This window comes from Pan troglodytes, chromosome 17 (assembly GCF_028858775.2).
Source record: "Pan troglodytes isolate AG18354 chromosome 17, NHGRI_mPanTro3-v2.0_pri, whole genome shotgun sequence".
In the NCBI taxonomy this organism is placed as follows: domain Eukaryota; kingdom Metazoa; phylum Chordata; class Mammalia; order Primates; family Hominidae; genus Pan; species Pan troglodytes.
Window position 1 is genome coordinate 43,399,755 of NC_072415.2, and position 27,603 is coordinate 43,427,357.

The following is a 27,603-nucleotide window of genomic DNA, read 5'->3' on the forward strand; positions in this document are numbered from 1 at the left end:
GTGTCTGGTTGGAACATTGATATTGCTGTCAAATAATGCACAGGAAATTTTATTTTGTTTATAGATACATTTCTCCTCATGGGTAATCAAAATGCACATTTTTTCCTAAGGAAGATATTTCTGTAAAACAAAAGTAATACTTATATAACTGATTAGTAGCATTGCTTGTGGAATTTATTAATATGTATGTATAATTTTATAAATTTTAAAAACTATTAGCTTGCAACATTGTTATTTATTCTCTTTAAACATTTACATTGATCCTACTCATCTTGACCTTTATTTTACTGGTTTTAATGTACGGAAGAAGAGTATTAATATTGGCTTGTAGCAAGCATAGGCATTTCTGCGACCCCCTGCTCTGAACTTATGTTTCTCATGAATCATATTTCCCTGAGGGTGAAATTAAAACAAGAACTAGGTGTATTGAATTTCTTTTAGGCCTACTACTGGATTCTTAAGATGTATTTTTAAGTGTCGCATACTAAGTTTGGGGAAGGGAAGGGTGCTTAAATTCACTGCTCTTTCTAGTTATACTTCCTTTCCAAAGCCTCTTGTTTCCATAAGAGGACTTACTTTGAAATTCGTCCTTTTGTAAAGTTTGTTTTTACTTCATAATTCTATCTGCATTTTACATATATATATTTCACACCATCCTAAATAACTATGATGTTTGAATTTCACAAAACTTTCAGTTTACTACAGAAACCTATGGCTTTTTTTTTTCTAGAAAGCCTATGTTTTAAAAAGTATGTTTATATGGTAGCACTTCTAATCAAAATGGAAACCACCAGTGGACAAAGTACCTTGAGAATATAGGTGGATAAAGAAGGAGGCGGAGAGAGGAGAAAGAAGCTAAATTAAATGGGCACTCGTCTTGTGTTATGAATGCCAGTCTTAACACTAGTGGTTAGGTTAGTTATTTTTAGACATTTCCTTTATCAAACATTTAAAGGTAAAACTTTTCCCATAGCCAGCAAAACGCTGAGCTGAATTCTTTTGACATTCTGCTGATCAAGGAATTTCAGATGAGTAGTATCAGAATTTTCTGGAGAGAAAGGGGTAGGAGGATGAATCAAAAATTAGATAATGAACAAGGGAACTCTGCTGTTTTTCTTTCTGAACCATAGAAAACAATTACAAATGATATTTTTTTCTTCAACATGTAATATGCTTTTCTTCAACATGTAATTTTTTTACATTTTGAAAATAATTTTTTCTTCAACATGTAATATGTGTTTTATGTTGAGAAAGATACAGACACAATAAAAAATGTAAATATGAAAAGTCATACCAATAGAAAAAAATTAGAAAAAATTTAAATGTAACATTTAAATCCACCTTTGACAGGGAAATAACTTTTCACAGTTAGAAGCTGTCAAATAAACCACAAAGGAAAAGATGGAGATAATTGGCTACATAACATTTTATGTATCTGCATATGAAAAACAAAACATTAAGTCATAAACCATGGAGAAAATATTTTTAGTTAATATGCTAGAGGTATTATATGAAGAGATTATTAAAACAACAAGAAAAACCAATGACCCTCTAGCATCATGGTCAAAGGACAGGAACAGCAGAGGAGCTCTAACGCATAAAACTAAGGAATAAACAAATATGTGGATAAGCATTCAGTCTTACATAATCCTAAAAATCAGAGTTAAAGCAACCCTTGAGAATTGTTTTTTTAGTTCACCTAATAAATTAATCAGTCTTTGCATCTCATTCTTGACTCCAAGTGATGCGTCTTGCTTATATACTGCTGGTGAGAATGTAAACCAAAACAACACATTGAAAAGTCAGTTGGCATTATTCACAAAGGTCATTAAATAACCCATATCTCATGAATTAATAATGCCACTCTACAAACCTAATATAAAGTATTCTTGATTATATAAGAAAAGAATATAATATGCATTAAGATATTCATAGCAGTGCTATTTTAATTGTAATTAAAGGACAATTTAAATGTTCGCTGCTGATATCAGCGACTCTCAAACTTGGTTGCACATTTGAATCATTTGGAATGATTTAAGAAAACACTGACACCTCAGCCCCATCCAGATATTTTTACTTAATAAGTGTGAAGTTGGCCCTGATATTTGCATTTTTTAAAATTTCCCTAAAATTCGAATATATAGCCAGGTTGAAGACCACTAACTTGAAACAAGTTTACAGAATATTTTAAACCATTTGATGTGATATTTTTGATAGTTTTGTGGTAGTATGTAAAATGATATAAATATTGTTATTCAGCATTTAAATAAATTATAACTTTAAAATGGAAAGAATTAGGCTGGAAGAAAGTTTACAAAGTGCTTAGAGTTATGTTCAGGAGTTGGTATTTTGAGTGATTTTTCTCATCTTTTCTTCAATTTGCATTTAGTAATGTTCTTGTATTACAAAGAAAATACTGTATTTAAAGGAATGGTTCCTTCTGGCCAGATCCCCTAGATAGCTTCCTACTTACAGGTTATTTCTACCTATGAGTAGAGAGATTTATTCTGGCTTATAAAACAATTATATGCTGATGCTAGGGTATATATCATATTATAATAAAATTCTTACAGGATTTTTTTCCTTTCTTTGATCTTAGTAATATTTTCTCATATAGTTTTCTGAAGTTTGGAATATAAAGAACTCACATCAGTCATTTTTCTCTTATTACTCTACAACCATGACAATCACTTGTCACCATTTTCTAAATACTGTCTGTATACTGGTAGCTGCCCCAGTGTTTATCCTGAACACCACCATTAACTCTCTGATGCATGTACATATCTGAATTTTGGATGCATACTGTTAAATCACTGAGTCCAGAACTAAATTCATCATATTGTCAAACTAATTTCTTCTGTATTGTCCATCTTAATTATACCACCATTCTTCTCTAGTTCCCAGTCCTAAACTCCTTCTTCTCCTTTATCTCACACATTTTGTCAGTGTCTTTGTCCAAAAAACAACAAGAAAAAACCAGCCTACTGTTTTGTTTTGTTTTTTGTCTTTGCATGTATTTCTTGACTTTCTCCACATTGCTGCCTACCATTAGTTCTCTGGCGAAGCTTGCTCCATCTTCCCCGCAGGCCAGTCCTGCAGGCTTCTAACTGGTCTGTCTTCTAGGTGTATCTCAGCTGAAATCTATCTTTGTGCTAATAAATGGACAAGAGCACCTTCCTTGTTAAAGTCCTCTGGGGCTCTCTATCATCTCCTGCATGAAGTATAAGCTCCTTGCCATGGCATTTAAACTGTGGAACTAAATGTCATGAGCCATGAAGTGGTGTGGACCTTCCCTCTGGAATCTGATTCCTATCCTATTCGCTCTTCTACTCCTCGCTCTGGAATCACGTTCCTGCACACCACATTCAGTTCTGTCCGTTTGTGCTTCCCTTGTGCTGCTCCTCCCACGTGGTATGGCCTTTTCATCTCCACCCCTGGAGTGAATTAGCAAAAATTTAAAGATTGATACTATCCGTCATTAACTAGTTACTTTCATTAGAAGGTAATTTGGAAGTAGCTATTAAAATTTACAAAGCACACTTCCAACTGGAAATACAATCTTTTTATTTATTGTAGGAAGATAGTTGTACATAAACAAAGAGAACACTATATAAAACTTTATCGTAGCACTTTTTTCATGGATGAAATTAAATGCAAACTAAGTGTTCTGTAATAAGGAAATACTTAAACGAATCATGATACAGTACATATATTTTATAGACTCTTAAGAACATTACGTGGATATTAAAAACATTCAAAATCTTATAATTAAACTAATTTGCATTTTTGATATGTTACTTTTTGGTAATGTCAAATTACATTAATGCCTTATACATCTTATCAATTTTCCACTATTTGTAAGCAGAATATACACTTGTAAAAAATTCACGCATGGCGCGGTGGCTCATGCCTGTAATCCCAGCATTTTGGGAGGCCAAGGGGGGTGGATCATGAGGTCGGGAGATTGAGACCATCCTGGCCAACATGGCAAAACCCTGTCTCCACTAAAATACAAAAAAAAATTAGCTGAGCGTGATGGCGCGTGCCTGTAGTCCTGGCTACTCGGGAGGCTGAGGCAGGGGAATCACTTGAACCCGGGAGGCAGAGGTTGCAGTGAGCCAAGATCAGGCCACTGCATTACAGCCTGGCGACACAGCAAGACTCCATCTCAAAAAAAAAAAAAAAAAAAATTCAAGTAACAATTAATAAAGTAAAATGTTAAGGCATTGAAAGAATTCCATAGAATATTAAGAGCAAAAAATGTTTTCATTTGTATTGAAAATAAATGTAAAAATCTAAACCATAAAGTTGAATATATGCATATATATGAATGTAAATACAAAAAGATCTGGAAGAAATCGTGGTTGACCTTTAATAGTTATTCATTCTGAGGCAGTGGATGGGATTGAGGGGAGTTGCGGAGGACTTTTAACTGGGTATAATGATGTACTTTTGCACTTTCCATGTAATTACATTTGCTTGCATGAAAACATTAATTGAATCAAGGCAAGAATCTGACAGAATTAGAGAAAAGTCACATTGTGAGGAAGAAAATAATAAACAATTTTTTTCTGCTTTGAAAATACAGTAGAGTACCCACGTTCCAACAAACAGTAGATGGAATTAACAGTTGTGGATGTGGCATAGTTGCTTCTTTTTTTTTTTTTTAATAAAGTCTAACAAAAAGCTGAAGTTGCTTTGATTTCCTCTTCTTTCTCCTCAGAAGCAGTGTCATAGATTTGCTGGGTATTGTCATAGTTCAGAATTTATACTTTTATTATGAATCTATAGGGGAAATATATCTAAATCTATAGCTATAACCTATTGAACATTTAAGTTATTTACAGTTTATTTTTCCTATAACTAATAATGTCTTTTTGTGAAAGTATGTGTTTTTCTACGGTCTGTACCAAAAAGTGGATTGCTGATCTGTAGAGCATGCACAGTTTTTTTTTAAAAACTGGATCTTGCCAAATGCCTTTCCAAATTGGTTATATCAGTTTATGCTCTCACTGGAGTATTTAATATTTCCCATTTCTGGATGTCCTCAGCCAACACATGGAATTGTCAGGCTTGAAATTTTGTTTTCTGTAAATGGTAAAATGTTAGCTTATCAACAAGCCCCTGAATGTGTTCTGAGCACTCAAACCTGGCAAGGCGCTATGAGGTGAACACCAAGAATCTTTATTAAAGTCAGGGTCCTCAAGGAGCTAGTTGCCATCAAGCAGTGTGGTGGTAGACTGCACAGAACTAAATGCTACAATAGTAGCATAGGCTGTAATGCCTTTGGAAGTGCAGAGAACATCATTGTGGACTGCAGAGGTGATTAGTAGCTTTTAGGAGGTGAAGGTGAGGGGATCTTGACAAATGAGTAGGAAGAAAGGAGAGCAGTGGGCATTGAGGAAGAGAGAAACATGCTGAGAGGCAGCCTGATTGGAATGGACTTTAGAAAGCTAATAGTCAAACTATTACTAATTGCCTTTAAAACCTTAACCAGAAATGGATTAATAGAGCCTCAAAACACGTGTATTTTAAACTCACTATCGCTATGTAAATGAGGCCTAGAAAAATAGTCAGCTTGTACAAGTCATATAAGCTCTCTCTTTGGCATCCAAAATAAAACTAGGTAGAGACTTATTGGCTTATTTAACTTGGACATCCATCAGGTTGATCTTCAACATGACCAGGCAATACGGGAGTTCCCATGATCTTTTCTCCCCTTTTCTTTCCATGCTTTACTCTGCTTTCCTCTGGTTAGCTTTATCCCCTGCAGGCCCTGGCCTTGTGGAGGCAGAGATAGGCACCAGCTATTCTCTTTTGTGTCTTTATAGCTAATGTTATTACTGGAAGATAATTTATACTCTTTCCTTTTATTTCTGTATCTGTTTTTGAAAAGACACTCAAAATTCCACCAGCTTACCAATTTCTGTGACCAAGTAGATAGTTTAATCTGGCCAGCCTTACTGGTGATGAAATCAATCCTATTTTATCGATGCATACACTGGAATCACATTGTTATGAAAGGGAGAGTCCCTAAAAGAAAAGAATGCAGGGTATGCAAATATAAGATGGCCACTGCAGCCTTTTGGTATATAGAGTCCTTCACAGACATGATTGCAGCCATGAATTTAAAAAGAATTTTGGTGATGTTCATTGCATGTATTTTATGTCTACACATCCATGATCGTAACAGCTTTTATTTTAGTGATTAAATGTATTTCAACAAACAACTTCTGAGTACATTGGTATTGCTTGTCAGGCAATATAAAAATAAATATGTCTATCTCCTGTGGAATTTCCAAACTTGTTGGAAGTAGTAAGGGCAGGAAAGTTAAAGGTGTAAACAATTTTCAAAGAAAATAAACCATGAGAGATATGCAAAGTATCGTGATTGTTCTAAAGGAATGGGGCTATCTTAGGTCGTAAAAGGCTTCCCCATACGGGTGGTAGCCAGAGCAGACATGGGAAACCATAGAAGCTTGGTGATTTACTGAGTTGGATTGGATTATAGGAGAGTAGTCTGAGAGTTGGAGAAGATGAAGATGAGGTAGATGCCAACTGTGTTGTAGATGACCCTAATGCTGGCCTGAGGACTTTGTGCCTCCTTCGGTGGGCAGTGAAAACCACTGATTCAACAACAACAACAACCACAGTGAATGGCATGGCTAAGAAGCAGTCTGAGCAGTGTTTCTGTTGTTGTTTTTAAATAAGAAAATTATCTGGCACCAGTGTGTAGGCTGAATTGGACCTGGGAGTTGAAGCAGGGAGACCAGTTAGAGATTATAGAATTGTCTTGTGAATGAGGTAAAGATTTTTTGAAATAGAATGTAATGAAGTAAAAATGTAAGGTTTCAGGTGAACGTAGTTGGGGCTTTGTGATGCATCAGTCATGGGTACTGGAGGAGGAAGATTGTGCCCACGGCTGAGTGAGGCTAGTGGGGATCAGGAGGAAGATCTGCTCTGAGGAGATGCATTTCATGTCAGATGTGGCATCTGTTGGATAATATAATGCAGGTTGAGTTTCCCTTATTCAGAATATTTGGGACCAGAAGTGTCTTGGATTTTGGATTTTTTAAAATAATTTTTGAATATTTGTGTTATACCAGTTGAGCATCCCAAATCTAAAAATCTTAAATCCTAAAAGGTCCTATGAGTGTTTCCTTTGAGCATCATGTCGGTGCTCAAAAAGTTTCAAATTCTGGAGCATTTCAAATTTTCAGATTTGGGCTACTCAACCTGTATTGCAAATACATAGTATTTTTAAGTACATAGAGATACGTTTGTGAATTTTCAATGCTATTTACACTTCCTGAATGTGTTTTTCAATTTTATAAATTTATACAGGGAAAATAATCATCACACTGTATTTTTCACAGAAAAAGAGAGCTTTTGCACATTTTTGAAGTAATCTTTTAACATTTGCTTAATAAAATTAAACATTCCTGGGAGTGCTGACTGCTAGGTGTTTTATTCCTAGTTATCCTAATCATATAAATATGGTATAACATTTCTCTAAGTATATTTCTTGGCATGCCATGATAGGCGTTGTTGCTAAATATTATGGTGGAGAGGATTCTTTCATTATATATGATCAGGAAACACAGAGTTAAACAGGATTTTTCAGAGACTTCAATAATACATATTAATGTATTTGGTGAGTGTGCAAAAGGAGAATGCAACATACATTTCTCAAACACATTTGAGAATGTTTTTGAGCAACACTTGGGACAGATATCCCACAGAACAGATTCTGGAAATGGTGAAGTATTGACCATTGCTAATATGATGGGAGAGAATGAGTAGCTACAGGTTGAATATAGAAACTTACATTTTAGTATGAAATTAACTCATACCAGATATAATTACAATGTCTGTTCTTTTAATATATAAAATTTACTATTTTATTTTGTAAGATACAGTTTTTGACCTAATTGGAAATAATTTTTTGAGCTTGCAGGGGTGGGGAAATAGGCTAAAAGTCCTGAAGAGCCACCTATGGCCATGGGTTGACTGCCTCTGCATAGGAGTCAATGACATGATATGTTTGTACATGATCACATCTCAGTCATCTTGGAATAAACTAAGGATAACATTTAAATTCCAAATGGTTTTCTCTTGTTTGCAGCATGCCTCAAGGCTGCCTTTCTGCTGAGTCCCCTGTCATTTCATATGTATTCAGAAAATTTAGTTCAGCTCAGCCTACATTTCTATTATGTGCAAAACACTGTTGGAGTACAAATTTATTTCAAGATTAGCTTGACATACATAAATAGTGTGCTCAATAAATGTTTGTTCAGTGAAAGGATTGTGTTTTTTCTTAATGATCCAGTTTAATAAAGAGGCATCTCAATTATGGATCTGAATTCTCTACCACATATATATGTATATATGTGCATGTGTATAGTATATATATATATAATACACGCACATAGTGTGTGTATATGTATCTTATGTGTATATATATATCTTATTTATGATATATATATATTATCAAATACACAAATATATATATTTGTAGAGATAAGGTCTCACTGTGTTGCCCAGACTAGTCTCGAATTCCTGATCTCAAGCCATTCTTTCGCCTCTGCCGCACAAAATGTTGGGATTACAGGCATCAGCCACCATGCCTGGCCTCTATCATATTTTCTTTAAGTTTCTTCTTCCTTTGTTTTCATTGGTGACATTACCAGAGGAAGATAACCAACAATGTCATCTTCTGCAGCCTAGTTCTTTATATTTGAAATCTACTCTGGGGAAGTCAGAATTGAGAATGAAGCAGGTCACCTTATTTAGCAGCATCTGGCTTTAAAAATGTATTTCCTTGAAGTGCTAAATATTTGCTTAAGTGTTCAAGTTGGATTAAATAGAGGAGGCAGTTCTATGGAGAGAGAATGTGAGATAGTGGAAAGAGCACGGGCTTTGGAATCAGATTAGAATTTAGATTTCATCTGTATCGCTTAGTTGTTATCTGACTTCTGTAAGATTCCTCATCTCTGAATCTCAGTCATGTCTATAAAACTGGGAATCATGCCTACATTTTGGAGTGGCTATGAGGCATATAGATAATAGTTGTGAAAGCCCAGGCACATTATAGATGCTCAATAAATGGTAGCTATAGTAATAGATGTGTTGCCATCATTCTCCCTGTCCCCTTACTACGTTATCAGTTATTTTTAATACTATCCACATGTGACAGACTATGGACGAGCTGTGTACACATGCCCGTGTCTTCACTTATTTTTGATACTGAGATGAAAATGAAATTAGAAATTAAAAACTTTTTAAAAATTAAAATATTACCTGAGCCAATTCTTTAAACAAGCTGTGAAATATTAATTTCTTTCCATTTGTCATTCTTTTTACATTTCGATGTTGGTTACTATGGTTAGTAGTAGTAGTATTAATAAAATAAGTCACAATTTTTGAACATTTACCACGTACCAGACACAGTTCTAAGTGCTTTATATGTTTTAGCGCATTTAATCTTCGGATTAGTTCTCTAGGACATAGTGAGTTTTATTATCCACATTTTAGAGTCGAGGGACCTGTGACCTAGAGAAGTCCAATGTGACACAGCTCCTAAATGGTCCCAACCTTGTTGAACTCAGGCTGACTGGCTCCAGAGCCCACAGTCTTCCTCGTTGTTCGCCACCGCCCTCCCCAGCATAGGGATGGTAATATAGCCTGTCATGGCATGTGTAATTGTAGAGGAACAATTGTCAGTGTCTAGGTGTATATGTGGCATGTTCTTTACTAGATGTCTATAATTAAAGATAACCACCTCACCTCCTATTTTAGTTGAGGGTCTTCGAAAATTATGATACAGATCATATATTTTGGTTTATACTTATGTAGGGCTATTTCTTAATTTCCCTGTAGATCTTGTTTTAAAATAATACTAAGCAAACTTTTGTCCTTGTATTAATGTTTTTGAATTTTTGATTCCTAAAACAATAGGTCCATTTAGTGAGTGTGGCTGTACGAATCGCTATAGTCTATCTAATGATATCTTGGTAGTTTTTAATAGGATAAGAGTTCTAAATTCAAATGTCTGTCTCTACTTGTTGTATAAACAGACATATTCATGCCAACCAGAGATACACATTGAGGTCTGGAGTTCGAAGTTCTTTCTCTAAATTTAAGAATTAAAGTGTACAACATATATTATTTGATAACTATTTTTTGTCTTAATCCCTCCTGATAAAAAGAGTGCCAATACTGCATTTTAACATTACTTTAGAGACATATTGAATATCAAAAACCACATATCCTCACATAGAAAATCACAAAATATCTTCCTTTGAAATGTGACCCATCTCTTATTTGATGGATTATTCCCATTTATGTTTATATTTTCTAAATCTTTCTTATTCCTCTTACGTTACTGCACAATAAAAGCTTTCACTAGTGATTGTAGAGAGACCATGAAGTCTGGGACACTGTTTCTTCACTATCAAATTTGAGGCTTAGTATAGATCATTTTGTATTGGAATTATTCAGATAACTTATATAACTATATACATATATTACAAACATATATATATCATTCAGATAACATATATAAAGGCCTCTAAATTTTAAGATTTTATTTTCAGTCATTTTAGAGAGTTTCTTATTGACAGTAATATCTCCCAAGAGTAATAAGTTCATTTGGCCTTGGTTTTTCTAGGGTGGTTTGTAATCATCTAGGTTACTGAGTTGTCAGTTGATGTACACTGGGTTACTATGTGTGTTTAGGAGCCATCCTCATTCCTCTCCACTAGTAGAGACACGCCCATTAAATAAATAAATCTAAGGGTACATTATTAATTTTTTAACATCCAAAAATCATTTTCGTGAAGTATATACAGAGTTTAGTCCACAAATTCTAAACAGTTTTCACAAAGTGAACACAGATACTGTATCAAGAATTAAAATATTACTTGCACCCGAGACCCACCTAACTTACTCTTAAAATATATTCTTTATATTTTCTCAAAGCTAACATTTGAAATGCTTGAAAGAAGCAATTATTAATTTTTTTGAAAGAATGAGCATATAATTGTGTATATTAATTTATATTAATAGCACTAAGCACAGTAACTAATTATGGTGTTTAATAACTGCTTGAATTTGTTCAGTTTTTATGCTTTTGTTGTACAGAATTAATTTTTTTACATTCCCATATTTAAAAAATGAGGCTAAAAGAAATGCTAGCAGGAAATAGATTACATCTGAAATTTTTATTAAGACATAACAATATAATAAAATAGTTTAATATATGTATTACTGAAATATTATAAATCATTATGTTATATATAAAGGAATAGTGGCTCACAATTATATTTTATTTGTCATGCCTGCAAATAGTCTTCCAATTGCATTCCCCAGGTATTCTGTCTGGTTTTTAAAATTATTTAATAGATAGGCCTTTCATTCCTTTCACTAAGTATTCACTATTGGTAAAATTGTGTGTATTCCGTCAGCAATTTGATAATATAAAGCAATAGTTTTTCTGTATTTCACACAGCACTGGGGCTCTGTAAAGCATCTCTAGGGGTTCTTTGATGTCTAGACAGTTTAAATTATGCCTGCTCCCTTGCCTCCAGATTCCACCCCTGTTCTGCTTCAGGGGTTGTGGGAAATGAAAACAAACCAGAAGGGTCCACAGCCTTACAGTCCAGGGGGAAAAACAAACAAGTAGAATAAGCTGTATATCTACCCTGGCAGGTGTATAGGAAAGGGCCCAATTGTAGGGGATGGGAGAAAGAAAAGAATTGGGGACAAATAGTGTCCTGCTTATTTATTTCTAGTTATATTTATTATATAGAAATACATGGGCTTTCTGAACAAAATGAAAACATCATAGAAGTATTAGGGGAAAAAAATCGAAGCCACCTTTTAGCCCAGTGCCCCAGTTTTTTCTTCCCAGCCTCCCCATAGGCAGCCAAATTTGGCTTTGGTGGGTTTCCTGTGCATTGTCCTATTTGTTGAAATGGTAAGATGAAGAATTGTGTTTTAAGTTGGAAAACTAACTTTGTTTTCTTCCTTTCTTTTTGTTTTCCTTCTATAAATCGGGATATCGTGGTTTTTCCAATTCATCTTGTTAGAAAGTAAGTAAATTTGAAATTTCAGAGACTTTTAAATTAAAACTTGGATGTTTTATTATTTCATATACACACACATATAGTTACAGGATTTCAAACTTCTAAATTCCGACTGAGGTGATGAGCTTTTGCATTAACTGTGAAGAAAATTTTGTTGAATAAATTAAAAATAAGAACCATTACATAGAAGGCAATCGATTCTATCTAAGAGTACAGACTTTTAAAGCATGTACATCTGCCTCATTTTTTACCCACAGTTAATCATTATGTTTAAGATATATATATGTGTATATACAATATATAGTATACATGCCAATTCTATTTTTTCTGAATATAAAAATAATAAAATTACATGAGACTTCTATTTATTTCTATTCAATAGCAGTTAAGATATTTCTGCAGAAAATGTAGTCTAAGTTTTCTGTAGTTTATGGAATTGATGAGGATAGCAGCAATAAGGAAATGGTGTGAAATGTTTTTGAAATACATTTTCCTGTGTATATTTTACATTGGATGAATCAGTTACCTTTTAATAAGCATTTAGCTCATTTGATGCGTATTTTTCATTGTTTTTTTAAAAAAACAGACCAGAATAACTAGTTTTTCCTCCATAAAGGAATGAAACTCGTGTGCTTAAAACTAAGTGACTAATCAGTGAGTGATTTTAGTTGTAAAATTTGCATTTGATTGCAAATTATTTTCTAATGCAAATGTTGTATAGTTTTGAAATAAAACAAGTTTCTTTTGGGAAAGATTTATAGAAATTGCAATAGTTATTGAGACTTTGGAGATGTTGTGATTGTGAATTACATATTTTTAAATTTTTCCATAGTAAATCTTGTGTTTATTGAGTTACTAAACAGTATAATTTAATAATATATTCATGCTTAATAGAGCTTATTATTTGTAGAAAACTGGGTGCTTATCACATATGTTTGCAGCAAGCACAGCATTAAATTGCTATTTAATAGCCAATTTATCTTCTACAATTATCTTTAGCTTGCTATACCTTAGCAAGGAAATGTAAATTATAGTAATGTTACATTTGTTTAGTACTTAGTCGTTGCCTTTAAATCTATATTGTTATTTAACATGCTGAATCTGAGTTATTGGAATCATGTGCATTAGGGCCTTAGGAATAAAGAGAAGAAACAGCATTGTGAGGTTTCATATTAGGTGAACAATTTTATTAAGTTATATTTTTAAAATTCTACATTGTGTCATTTTTATGTATTGGATTCTATTTTACTTGTCGTGTTAACATCTTCTTGCCAAATCCCTACGGAAAGTCTGTATTTCTGACAGTTCTACTAAATTAAAACTCCAAAAATCTGGCATAATCGTTCTTAGTTTCAAATTTTCTATGCTTTTGTCTGAAGACTATAATGTAAAAATATGTATTTGCAATGTTCAGTATAACATGTATTGCGTAATTTATTTGGAATTTATTCATGGAAAGACATTTCTGGGGAGATGAATATATTTTACTTTATAGGTATGCCTGGGCCCACTCTAAATACGAGAAAAATCTTTTGTGAGAGAAAATAATGAAATGAGGTCTGCAAACTTGTAGGAGCTTCATGAGGAAAGATATTACCTAAATACAACATTATTTCCATGTGTACTTTAATGTTACAACTGCATTGTTCTGTGACCAAATTTATATTAAGATTCTTGTTTCCTGTCAAACTCAATGGAGTCATATTTATATGTTGGCACAGAGAAGCTGCTTCCTAAAATAATTGTCTTTGTAGGATGATAATACTTATAAATCCTTATGACCATGATGTATATATATGCTGCCTTGCTATTAAGTGTGTTCTGGCAATTCAGCATATTTGACTTTTCCATTTTACTGGTGAGTTTTCATTATAAGTAAGAGATTTGATAGTCTTGATCTTTAGAAAACTTTTAATTAGGAGCAAAATTATGTTTTTATCCTTGAAATTTAAAGTTAGAATTCTGAACTTATGAATTCAAAGTTTGAAAGCTTCATATCCTAAAAGCTGTATTGTCTCAGAATGTGAATTAAATACCCATAATTCCTAAGAAGCATGTGAGTGTAGTGGGGTTAGGGCTTTTAACTAAAATTGGTTTGACCAGATATTGATATTTCGGCATATTAGGAAGTAAAATGTATATGGATGTATAATTTTAAAAGGCAATAATTGTAGCTCTAAATTTTAGCTTCTAAATATTAGTTTGCAATCAAAACACAAAATTTGTTCCAAAATCTACTCCAGGAAATATATATGTACTTTATATTTTATAAACATCATTCAAGTATATGAACTCATTCTAATAATGTTTATACATATGTACTTTGATATTTTAAATGTTAGTTTAATGCTGTTTGATTTCTTTAAAAAGTGATCTGATATTCCAATCACTTGCATGTTTACTACAGAATTCTGTTAGCTGGACAGAATTTCCCAACACATATTTCTTTGACATATCTAACTGAGAAAAGGATGTCATTGTAGAGGCTGTATCAGAGATAGAAACACATATGTGCATTCTTATTTTGCCATGTGAGAAGTGCAGTCCTGTGAGTAACTTAAATACTTATAATTTCAAATCAGTTCTTCCCTGGTTTATTATTCTTTTGTTGCTTTTAAACGAATGGGATGGAGCTGCTCTTGAACTTGGTGGGGTTTTTTGTTTTTTGATCATTCAAGTGCAACCATCAAGTTGTCTGTAATATTTAAAAGCTAAGGCTTCATGGTGTTATTTGTAAAATAACACCACATAAGTATTTGGGCTTTGGTTTCTGTAAAATATAGTATTGGTTACTCTATGAATAAAAGCATAATTTCAATTCAAGAGACTTTTGCCTGAAGCCTTATAAGACAGATGCATCTGATTAACTTTGGTGAAACTGGACTGGCCCTTTATTGTAATGTAGATGTTTTCAGGGTTGAGAGGGTATTTTTAAAAGGCATGCAAAGAGGTCTTTTTATTATTATTTTTTTACTTTTTTTTAAGAGAGAGAGAGCGAGACTCAGAGAACAGTTTTGCAATAGAAGCTGTACCTCAGACTGCTTCATTTTTGCACACTTTTATTTTCTAGTGGAACCTCTCCATTAGCCTGTCTGAATGCAATGCTTCACACTAACACTCGAATAGGGGATGGAACATTCTTCAAAATCCCTGGAAAGTCAGGCCTCTATGCTCTCAAAGTAAGTTGCATTGTTCTGCATATTGTTATTACTATTATCATGCATTTTTTCAGACATGTGAAGGTAAACAAAATTAGATTTGAAGAGTAGAAGAATGACTCCTATGCCTTTAAATGTTTACAGATGTCTTAGAAATGATTTCATATTAAGAATAAACAATGACATTTTTCTTTAAGGAAAGCATATCTGTGGTTTCACTCCGTGACATATGGTAATGCAGAATAGTTGTAGCTTCCTTAAAATTCTTGATTCCTTAAAGTTTATGGGGAGGAGTGTCATGGGTCATTGGCCAGGAGTTTAAGATGATCAGAGTTACCATGAACTCTTTGACTTAATGACCGTCAGTTGATATACAGGCTTCACACCTGTATGCCCTTGTCTTTTATAAAAATAAGACATTTATTCATTCTGCTTGAAAACATTGAATTAAATCTAGTATTCAATTTTAAAACAAATGGTGATCTCAAGGAAGTTTTACTAATGCACACTTGTATGAGAAGAAGAGAGAAAAGCTTCAGATAACTGAGTCTTAATTATTTTAGTATAATTATTTTAAAGGCATTCCCATTTTTATCTAGGGGAAATGCCACCTGAAATGCAACATTCCAGAAGACAAAAGCTTATAATCTACAAATGGTTGTGTAACTTGGAATAAGTACATTCATTGTGTTATTTCTTAGAAATTAAAAAGAAGTCTCTGCTTTAATAAGTCATGGATTATATTTAAAGTTCATTAACTACATGTGAGTTTTTTTTTTAATGTCAAAAGTTAGACAACAAAGCAGGGATTCTTCTTTAGCTACTAAGCATCAGGCTGTGGTCTACTGTGTGTGTTTCAGAAAATAACCCAGGTTAATCAGAAAGACTTGCAATTTTTCCATTGCTTTTTGTAGCAAGTTGGGTATTTAAGTAACTGATTAAAATTCTGAGTTGGTAAGCCATTTCTTTACATGAGGAAAAATGTAGAATTGAAAAAAGATGGAAACAACATATGTCAAAAGGAAACTTTTTTTGGGTATAGATTTTAAAAGTTTATCCAAAAAAAAAATCAACAGTAGCAATGGGCTTTACCCAGTTTTTTTTTTTAACGGAAGAATGATTTTACATTAAAAAGTAAATCATTATTGAAATGTTAAGTCACAAATAACTGATCATACTGTAGGATTCTGCAAGTATTTTGAATGTTTTTAGTTGCTAATACATCTTCTCCATAAATCATCACTTTTCAAAATAATATAGAAAGAGGAGTCATCATGCCCAGCAGATGGCACGTTGGATTTAGTCTGTGAATCTGAATTGGATGGTACAGATATGGCCGAGGCAAATGCCCATGGAGAAGAAAATGGAGGTAAGTGTGATGAATTCCAAAATATAATCCCTTGTTCTCTTAAAAGTTATATAGAATGCCAGTGATTCATTAATTGAATTTCCCACCATTATCAATACAGTTTTCTTCTAAATTTTTACCGCTGAGATTTATCATCAAGGTGTTTTGATTCAAAAAGGATAAAATCTAAAAGAAGTATATAGTTCTTTGCTTTTGTTGTTTTTTAACAGTACATATTTCCCTGAATAATTTTCTTAAATACTTCTTTAAGTATCAATATATTTCTCCTGCAAAGTGAGAGGGTTACTGGGGGCATCTAGTGGTTTCATTCTTATGGAAGGACTGAGAATGCTAACGTTTTATTTCTGATTGTGCTGATTTTTCCTGTAATCACAAGTAGTTTTATAACAGCTTTGTTCCTTGGTTTGTCTTTTGCAAATGAAGCTCAGTGTTATCATTCCTCACAGTGAAAAGAGGGCCAAATAAGATATTTTCTTGTTAGACGCTTTTGAGAAGTGAGTGAACCTTCCAGAATTTTAAGGGGGAGCGGGGGGTGGGGCATTTTTCACCTCTGAATTTTATATGTGAACTTATTTTTGTCTTCCTTAAGACAATTATATTGTGATCCTTTCGGTGTATGTAATTCTGCACTGCAATTTTGGCAAATCTTTGTCCCACAATAGCTGCAGTGCTTTCTTCTACTCTACCCACTGGTTCCACAAAGGGACCCAGATCATGATTTGAGAGAAAACTGTGTAGTTAAAGTCTCTGTCAGTAGACTCATAGGAATCAGTAAATTACCTTTAAACAGACAAACCTTAAAGGATGTTTGCAGAAATATTGTATTTCAGTAATAACCCAAAGTCATTCATTTTATTAATGGCCATAGAGTCCCTTTGTTTGTCCTCTGCATGCTCACTGAATGCTCTCTTTAAACTTGTGTGCTGATAGACCCTGTAAGACTGTTACTGCTTCCGTTCCTCTCTGATCTGTAGCAAAGGTTGTGAATTTAATGTAGGAAAAACACAGTTTATTGCCCTAAGGAAATTACAAGAATGGCTGCAGACTGCTTTATGGGTGTTTTACTTTTCATATGACTTGTTGTCCCTATTCCCAGGCTTTTTGAGCATCCCCCCAATTGTTGTGGTAATGGTGTGAACCCTGGCTGGTCTTTGTGATTAGAGAGGGGAAAAGGCAGAGAATCACAGTAATTTCTGGCTTTCTAAAAGGGGAGGTGAGTGGGGCATACTTTTCCCTTTCAGGAGGGTGAAGGAGAATCTTAACTGCAGTTGCTCCTAGTGTGGTACTCTTGCCTGGGTGAGCGCTCATGTGCTCTCTCAACATATATACTGAGCTTCTTTCATGTGCCAAGTACTATTCTTGACATTGCAGTTACAGCAGTGAAAAACAAAAGCAAATCTCTCATGAAGCTTATTTTCTTTGAGAGACAGAAAATAAGCAAAATAAATATCTAAAATGTATAGGTTATTCAGTGGTGACAAGTGATATGGGGCAAAATACATAAGGGAGTGGGGAAGTAGGGGAGAGGGTTATGTTTAGAAAAGACCTGAGGAGCATGAGAGAACAGGCATTCAGGGGAGAGAACTCCAGGTAGAGGGAACAGCAGTTACAAAGGCATTGAGGCAGGAGAGTGCCTGGAATATTCCAGAGATAGCAAGAGGCTGGTGTGGCTGCGAGGCCAAAGTGAACAAGGGAGAGTATGTTAAGAAACAAAGCCAGGGAAGTTATGGGGGCCAGGTTATATGGTGCCTTGATGCTGGCTTCTGTTTTGAGTGAGATATTAAGCCATTGTAGAGTTTTGAGCTAGAAAGGCAATGGCCACATGTAGGTTTTAGCAGGATCACTAACTACGAAAAAGATACGAGAACAAGGAAAAAAGCAGGGAGACCCATTAGACAGCTATTGTCGTAATCTAGAGGAGAGGTGTTGTTGATTTGAAGGAAAGTACTAGCAGTGGATGGGATGAAAAGTGATTGGATTCTGGTAGATCCAGCAGAAGCTGCTGGCAGATAAATGTGAGTGTGAGATAGAGAAAGGAGTTGGGGATAACTCCAGAGTTTGAGTATGTGAGCAAGTTGAACAATAGCATTGTCCTTAGTTTAGATGGAATAATCTTCAAGGGAACCAGTTAAGGGGAGGGGCGTTGTTGATCAGGAGCTCAGTTCTGGACATGAGATTCTTTTTCAATATCTAGGTGGACGTGTTAAATAACTGATTTTATCTGTCTGAAAATTATGGGAAAGATCCTTCTTGGAGATACTGAATTGGAAGTGGCCAGTTTATAGATGGTAGTTTAAGACAGGAAACTGGATGACATTACCAAGGAACTGAAGGTAAATAGAAAAGAAAAAAGACCCAAAGACTGAGCTCAGGGGCACTTGAATTTTAAGAGCTTGGAGAGAGTATAGAAAACAGTGAGACTGAAAGTAAATGGACACGGTAAGATTTTCTGTCCTGGAAACCATATGAAGAAAGTATTTTGGAGGGTGAAGTGACTCAAATGTGTCAATGCTTTTGAAATGTGAATTCATGATGAAGATTAGGAAATTACCACTGGATTTACCTTTATGAGTGTATTGATGAATTTGGCAATGGTAATTTTTGTGGAATGGTAAGACCATAGTTTGAATAAGGTGGGTTCAAGATAATGAGAGGAGAGGAATTAGAGACCACAAGTGTAGACAATTCTTTCAAGGAATTTTGAGGTCAGGGGAAGGAGTGGAATGGGAAAATGGCTGGAAAGGAAAGAATCAAGAGACAGTTTAAAAAAATGGGAAACAATTGTTAGCAAATTATTCACTAATGGGAACATTTCAGTTAAGGAAAACTGATAATGTGGCAGGGGTGTTCTGTTATGCTTTGGTTAGATGAGGGAGAATGGGACCTATTCAGCAAATGGAGAGATTGGTCTTAGCAAGAGATGTAGACAGGTGCTCTAAAGGAGGCAGTAGGAAAAGCGAGGGTGTTTCAGTAGAAGTGAAGGTAGGCCAGTACTTGTGTAAGGGGCTCATAGAAGTTTGCTTCTGTGTGTGTTATTTTTCTCAGCAAAATAGAAAAGTAGTCCATCAGTTAAGGGTGAGAATAGGGGAGGTAGTTTTGTAGACTTAAGGAGAAGATAGAAAATATTTGTCTGAGAGAGTCTGACAGCATTAAGGACATTCTTAAGGTTAGTCATCCTGAATTTACTAGGAGACCAACCTACATGGTTGTCCATTTTTCTCCAGTCATGTTCGGGACCACTCTACAAGTACAGAAGATGTGTATAGTGACTGAAGCTGGGGTTTTGCCAAATGTAAATGATGAAGCAAGAGAGGAAGAAAGGAGTTAAGGGTATATGAAGTGGAGTAATGAAGGCAAATGTCCATAGAATTTAAGCTGATGTGGAGGTGAGTAAAGGATAGCGTGAAGAAGGAAGTCTCATTGGTGTGAAAAGGTTATTTGATTTGGTATTCTGAAGGAAATGAGTTGGAAGTGTAAGTGATATGAGAGTGGAATGCATGGATTGAATTTAGGATACTATTATGCGATGTATTTTCAGAGCTGATAAGAAAGAAGGGGGCTAGGTTTCAGGCTATCAAGAGTGCTTAGGCCATGTGTGCACTCAAGAGTTGCCTGGATGAGGTGGCATCAGCGGCTGAAATTCAGCACCCCTCCATTTGCCCAACCTAGTGCTGTGGGATGGGACTGGGTCCACCTGGAAAAAAGATTGCCTTTTCTTTTTTGCACAAAGATGTTTTAAAGGCTGGTGGTGGCCCTTGCATAAGATATTAGAGAATCATCAGCATGGATATTGAAACAGACAATTATAATATAACTAACATTGACAAGATGTCATATTAGCAGCTAACATATTCAAAAAATCAAGGAGAGTAACCAAGAGTTGGCAGATAAGTACAGTAGGTTGAATAGTTAGTAATATAGTCTGATGGCATGAGATACAATGCTGGAGGCATCATACGAACCAGGGAGGGAGAATGGTTTGGAGGGAACAGTGAGGGGAATATAGGTCACTTATTCCATTTCCAGGCCCAGTGGTATAAGAGGTGTAGAAAAGAAAAAGGCTACCACCTGAGAGCATTCCAGAGGAACCAGTGTCCTGGCTGGGAAGACAGCCAGATTTTGTATATTAAGAAGTAAAGGGAGTTTTCAGAGAAAATATGGAGGCTGCAGGAGATTTTGATAATGACATCCTAAATTCCAGAGGAAACCTTGGGAGTTTAGTAGCTGAGAAAGGGTGACAGATAGCATGAGAGCACTCAGCCAATAGTGAAACCAAAACAGGGATAAGCAAACTTCCCTAATGTAAAATGTGAATAGGCACTTCACCGAATAACACATACCCAAACATATCCAGCTAATGTGACAAAAATTAGATTTCCTGACCTCTCCTTTGAAGTTGCATTCGGGAAATTACTTTGGGAAATCAGTGAAAGAATAGTAAATAGCTTATTTCCTTGAGTATTCCTTGACTTGCTCACTTTTGCATCTTATTGCAAACCACAATTGCATCTCCATGTAGGCACCCTGTGCTTCTATGTATAGCTTATTAATCTAGCCTCAGGACACATTTTCAAACCTAGATATTGAAAATGTATTGAGTACTTTTTTATTTTGTTTTATTTTTACCTCTGAGGGAACAAACTTAGGTTAAATGTCCCATCCAAATTGCAAGCCCAGGTGTGACACCAAAGGCCAGACTCTCATTATTCTGATACCTTGCCTGGAACCACAGGGAACACTTATTAGCCAGTCATCATTGGTATGGTTTGCCTTTCCAATGTTAGTTCACATCCATTATGATCCTAAACTTAAGACTTTGACAAAGAGGAACCCTTGGCTTATCCCAATAAAATAGTGGGATACCACATGATTTCTTAAAATTCAATAATAGATTTCAGGAAACTGAACTGCTTTAGGTGATTTCCTTGCTTACTCTGTTTCTAATATATATTTGAACCAAAAGTTAGAATGGATATACTTTCCACACTTCCTACAGCTGTACAAATATACTTTGAAAATGTGATCAGAGAGAGAAGGTTGGGTATATGAGTGGATGTGTGTGTGCGAGGGAGCAAGAGAGAGGGGTGTGGGAGAGAAAAGTTGGAAAGGAGGGAGAGAGGGAGTGGGAGATGAGTACACCATCTGTTTTGCTATTTTATTCATCTTTCCTTCTTATATTCATCCTTTGGGATGAAAGACTGGGGAGTATTGAGAAGAATATTAACCATCAATTTGTAACATACCCTTGATGCGTTGAAAGAATAAGCCGCTGCTACCATAGTGTTATATTGGATTGACAACTATTTATTGACATTTGCTGTACCATTTAGGGGATAAGCAGAGAAGTATTTGAGAAGAAAGTATTTTGTAAAAACTGATAAGAAATCTTAGTTTGATTCCAGTCATTAACACTTGAGTCCTTAGGCAGAGTTAAGATAATGATTATAATACTTTAGTCCTCTTCTTGGGATCAACTGGGCAGGGAAACATTCTTTTAAAATGGGAGATGTGTTGCCAAGGTACTTTGTTATAAAGTTTTGTTGAAAAATTTTACAATGTAGGAAAAGTGGTATATTTTTAATTGTGGAATTTACAAGACACAGAACTATGGTTATGTGTTTCTTTGACTTCTGAAGAGTTTCTCAAGTTAATAATAATTAGACTTGAGAATGTAAACTTCACATTTTACAAGCTAAGCTTTAGAGATCAAAGAATGATTTAGGTGAATTACTTGATATATCTGTGTTGACAACCCATGACCATTTATGCCTATATAAGTATAAATCTGTGCCACCCAAGTAAAATATTATAAATTTTATGGTCTATTTTAGTCAGAGATTTATGGGTATGTTTGTGTCTGAGTTGTTTTCTGAGCATAATACATTGATATATCGTGAGTTTCCTAACACATATTAAGTTGACTCACAATGTGTTGCTGGTCTGCAGAACTCATACATATTTTATATGAGATGATACCATCAGTAGACAGTCTTCGCTCTCTTCATCCTGTATCTATAAATTGTTATTAACAAGAAAAATTAAGTTTCTCCTTTTGTGGCCCTAATATAGTTCATGCTTAAAATCAACAGCAACCATCCTATATATTTCTTTTAAATGAGGAAACTAGAGATTGTACACATTTTATCCACAGAGATCAAAAAAGGTTCTGCTTGCTATTAACCCTAATGGCTTTCAGGGAGGAAGCAGCACTCTAGCAAGGGAATTAGTATTTTAAAAGTTTCTGTTGGGGCAAAAAAAAAAAAAGAACATGAATCTTATGTTTTAGACCTTAGATCCCAGGGCAAATAATGATTCCAACATTTGAAGAATTTTATGGAGTCCTTTTTCATTATTCTTTATGGCCAGTTTTATAAGTGGGTTTCTGATTGTGTGATTCTTGGCAGAGTTGTGTTAACTTAATGAAACGTTACTCAGCTCACTCTTTGTTTTCATTGGCTCAGAGGCTACAGTTTGAGGGGTCTTTTATCAAAAGTGAAAAGTGTGTTAAGGAGGCCTGAAGTGTGTGAATATAATCTCAATTGAGACATCAGTTACATGCAGATGAGAAGCTTCATGGAGAAATTGGGGCATACATTTAAAAGGTCCAGACACCCTGGGGAGTAGTCACACTGACAGCTCATGAGGCAATTTTATACAAGGCTACAAAAAAGGAAAATGAGGGTGACTGTGGAGTTGTGAAGGGAGTGTTTTCAGTAACTTTGGAAGATGTTGCCCACCTACCCAGTGTCAGTTGGTATTCTGGTCTTGTTTTGCTGGAGGTTTTACAGTAACTTGCCTGTGAATGCTCCAGTGTAGTTTTACATTGGATGTTCTGTGTCTGCATCTTTGTGTTCAGGAGGGTGGGGGTAGGAGAGTGTCAACAGGCTTCTACATGATCGTGGAGAAAGACGACACAGTGTGACCAACTACCTGGCAGCCATTCCTAAGAATCTTGCAGGGGACAGGAAGGATATTCCTTCTATGCCTGAACCAGGTCCCCTAATTTTGGGAGATTAAGCTAATTTGTCTTTCATCCAACAGCTCTGCATTTTAGGCACAGCTTTGTTTGCTCATGGAGACACCTGCTCTACATTGGTGGCCTAGAGAAACTTAAGTATGTGAAAATTATGTTGTTTTAGTTACACATTGAAGAAAACACAGAGGAAAGCGAATACTCTTCACAGTCAGAAATGACCATTGGCAGGATATAGAACTTCCATTGCCCACTCTTTCTCCTTCTCCTTTCTTTTATTCCAGCCCCCAGATTATACAGTTCACAAGAAGTGTGAGGAATTTCAAAAGATCATGAAGCCCTGGTTCCTCTCTCCTGCCAGTGTTTTTCTTAAACCACTCAACTGAAGCAGACAATATTCTAATAGTATATGATCCGGGGGATAGAAATCGCACAGTCCCCCTTATACTTCTCCCTGTGTTCTTGATAACTTTTATAGAGAATATTTTTTTCTTTATGTTGAAATCTTTTGTGCTTTTAATTAAGCTAATTTGCTCCTTTTTTTTTCTGTGCTCTGATGATAAACAACAGATGGTCACCCCTTCATCTTAACTTCTCCAAATGACTTATCCCAACTCTTTCAAACATTACTTACAGACACTTTTCATTTCTTTTATCTTTTAGAGACCTCTTTTTCTTACATATTTCCTCTTGAACTGTGAACTTCATTCTTGTCTAGATGGATTTTGGTCAATTTTAACAGTCCAGAGTCATGTAGGAAAACGTTTTCTTTTTAAATGGGATGAAGTGACCCATTTAAGCATACTTTCATCTCTCTTCTTGAATTGTGAGATAAATATTTCATAATATAAAGATCAAGAACAGAATATGATCTCATAAAACTAAAGATTGAGAACAGAATATGATCTCATAATAAAACAACAAACTACTTCTCAAAAACAGAATTGAAGGTATTCCCTCAATTACACATCTTAAGTAGCCAATTTTCTGTTTGATTTATATAATCTGTGACTGTAGATATGAACAAAACACTCATGTTCTTTAAAAAAAGTACTTTTTCATTGATGCCAGATAATTCGTTCTCACTTTTCTTTAGTTGTATTGTATAAGCATTTCTCAAACTGCCATCTGGATAGCTAACCTGATTCCCCTTTATCGGAGTTTATAGTTTATATGATAAAGTATGAAATAATTAGTAGTGATGCCCATGAATGAAACACTTAACCTTGACCTGTGCCAAACTTTTGCTGATCTCCTTCCTGTCCACTTTTTTCTGTTTCTCATTTTCTAGGCTGATTGCTTTATTTCTGTGCAGATGTTTCAGGAACTTGATGCAGTGTAGATCACAGGGGTTATACCAGTATAAAATAAATAAGCCTCTGATGTCATTTTTCCCACACAAACAGCATATAGTATTATTACTCTCCATTACCCTGTGAGCGAAACCCTTGTTGGTTCTATGGTAGGAGGAGGTTAGGTGGCTAAAGGCTGGTAACTACAATATATGCTTTTCCTACTAAATATATTTATTTTTGGTTTGAGTTTTCTCTCTTCTGTGTTTAAGGAGATATTTTTATGAATATCCAGAGATAATAGTATAACTAAATTGGCCTGGCTGATAAATTGAGTACTTGTAGGAGAGATTCTTATAGCTACGTCTTGTGTATACAATGGTCTTCCTAGTTACCTTTGGAGCTTCAGTGTTCTAACCAAAATGTTTGTGAACCATTTGTAGCCATTGTAATGAGGTGGTGGCATATCCATTTCTGTGGCAGGTGAACGACATTTGCGTCATATGATATCAGCCACCCAAATCACTAAGGTCTCTGGCATGATGACATTTTGCAGCAGCATTTTCTCACTCATATATGGTTGGTATAATTATTATCTGATTCAACATTCCTCTTGGTTTATTTTGCGTTTTTTCTGAAAATCTCTTCTGAATAAGAAGAGGCTTAATTGGGCGAATGAAGCAGGTTATAAAATATAGTAATCATTCCAGTTACATTAGGTATGTTTCATTATAGAAGATATTGTTCTAAACGTTATCAAGAGAATCAGTGCTTATAATTTTTAGACTCCATGTCCTTTGAAAGGGTCTTAGGAAAAAATTGCTGTTTCCATTATTTTATTGCTAGTATTACTAGCAATTTATTAATCTATTTACTGACTTTTCTTGGCAACTTATATCCTTTGGATTTTCTTTTAATGTAATAAGGAAATTTGCTTAAACCCAAATACCTATACCTATCTTGAAACAAATGTTTTTAGAAAAGGCAGTTCTGCTTAGGCTGAATGCAAAAAGGATTTTAAAAATAGAGTTCAGGAATGATTTAATTGGGGTCAGATGGTTTTCCCTGTTCAAGTCTTTTTAACAATTTGTAGCATGTATTTTCTGGCTGTATATATCCAAAATATCTGATATACACAATTTCAAATGTAAATACTGTACATAAAACAAATTATAACCCAAACATAAACTGTTGTGTTTATTTGCCATTTGGGGATACTTCTGAATTGTCTGCTTGTTGATCTTTCAAAACAAATTTATTATTGTTAAGTTTTCATCGGTAGTTCTCCTCAGGTAGAATTAATGGTCTATATCTAGACCATTGTTCTTTGAAAACATTTTTTAAAAATTCTTATGGCCTCCAACTCAGGTATTCGATCTTTTTCACTGTTTTTCCCCCAGCATCTTATACAGTGATTGGCATGAGGGAAAGTACTCAATAAAAGTTGTGCAACTGAATGATTAATCAATAAACCAATAAACTTCCTCTAAGACCCAGCCCTCTATTCAGATTTTATTGACTTCTAACAATGTACCACAGTGTTATTCCTAATACACTATGTATCCTTTGAGTTAAATTTTTTATTCATATAACTTTTTAAAATTACATTAGGAGGGAATACCAACCTCTAATATATGTCAAGATCATTCATACAGAAAACTGTTGTGATTCGAGCAAATCTAGTCTGATTATTCAGAAGAATGAAAGGGAGTGTTTGGAAAGAGAACTTACAGAAATGAAATTGGTAAAAGGCTGTTCCCCTCCTTGTCTTTATTAGGTCTTTGAGCACCAGTTTCCTCAGATAGCTTGTTACTTATTGGGTGGCTCAGTGGGACAGAGAGCAATTAATAGTACACAATATTGGTGTTGCAGAGACTATATAATGTACAGATCCTGGTCTGTGTTGTGGTTCTGCACCCACACAGCTTCTGCCATTTTATGTAAGCATTGTGATTTCTAATTTTGACTTTTAAATTTTATTTTTATTTCCCCATGCAAAAGCACAAAACTGACTTTACTCGTTAAATAAGACAATGAGTAAAGATGGCAAAGAGAAATCTATCTATAATTAGTGGCAGGTCGTGCAACTTCCTACTGTCTTGCAAAGGAAATTCTGTCATTTGGCTTTCATATTATCCCTAATTGACTTTAGAATAATTTGAGAAAATAATTTAAGAAGGCTTCTATTTTCAAGTTTACAACAATTCATTTTATACATACTTTTTCATAAAAAATAGCTTTGCTGACCTCCACTTTCATGAATTCTTATTAAAAATCATAGTTGAAAGTTAACTTCAAAAATACTTTAAACAAAATTTTTGAATTTGATACTTTAAAATTTGATTTTTAAAAAATTCAATGAACATTAATAGATCGACTGCTCTGTGCCCATCTTCGCATGTAAGTCCCTGAGTTTCCAAGCCTGTGGCTGCTGAGGCAGATGACAGCACCAGAATTGCAGGGACTGTTATGAATTTGTACACTAAATTCCAAGAAAGCATGGCTAGGGGAGGAGCAAGTCTACCTCAGAAGCTGGGACAGTCAGAGAAGCTTTGGGGGAAGCTGTTCAGAATTTGGACTGCCAAGATGAGTTTGCCAGGCAGAGTGCTGGGAAAGGATATTTGGAGGAGGGACAATCAGACCAAGTACAACAAACACAGCAAGTAGATGTGTTCAGAAGACACTGAAGAGTCTCCAGATTGGCTGGATTATAGAGGCTGAGAAT

At 34.8% G+C, this 27,603-nt stretch overlaps 1 protein-coding gene across 5 annotated transcripts in view; it reads left to right on the plus strand.

Annotated features, from left to right (window-relative positions):
- The window catches only part of ASXL3 (ASXL transcriptional regulator 3), a 174,004-nt gene that overhangs the window by 52,123 nt on the left and 94,278 nt on the right, over nucleotides 1–27,603 (plus strand). For all 5 annotated transcript variants that reach the window (XM_054671753.2, XM_054671750.2, XM_054671752.2 and 2 more), the window contains 2 exons: nucleotides 15,157–15,265; nucleotides 16,505–16,613. In XM_054671753.2, the coding sequence (XP_054527728.1) occupies nucleotides 15,157–15,265; nucleotides 16,505–16,613 (218 nt within the window). The remainder of the gene's footprint in view (nucleotides 1–15,156; nucleotides 15,266–16,504; nucleotides 16,614–27,603) is intronic.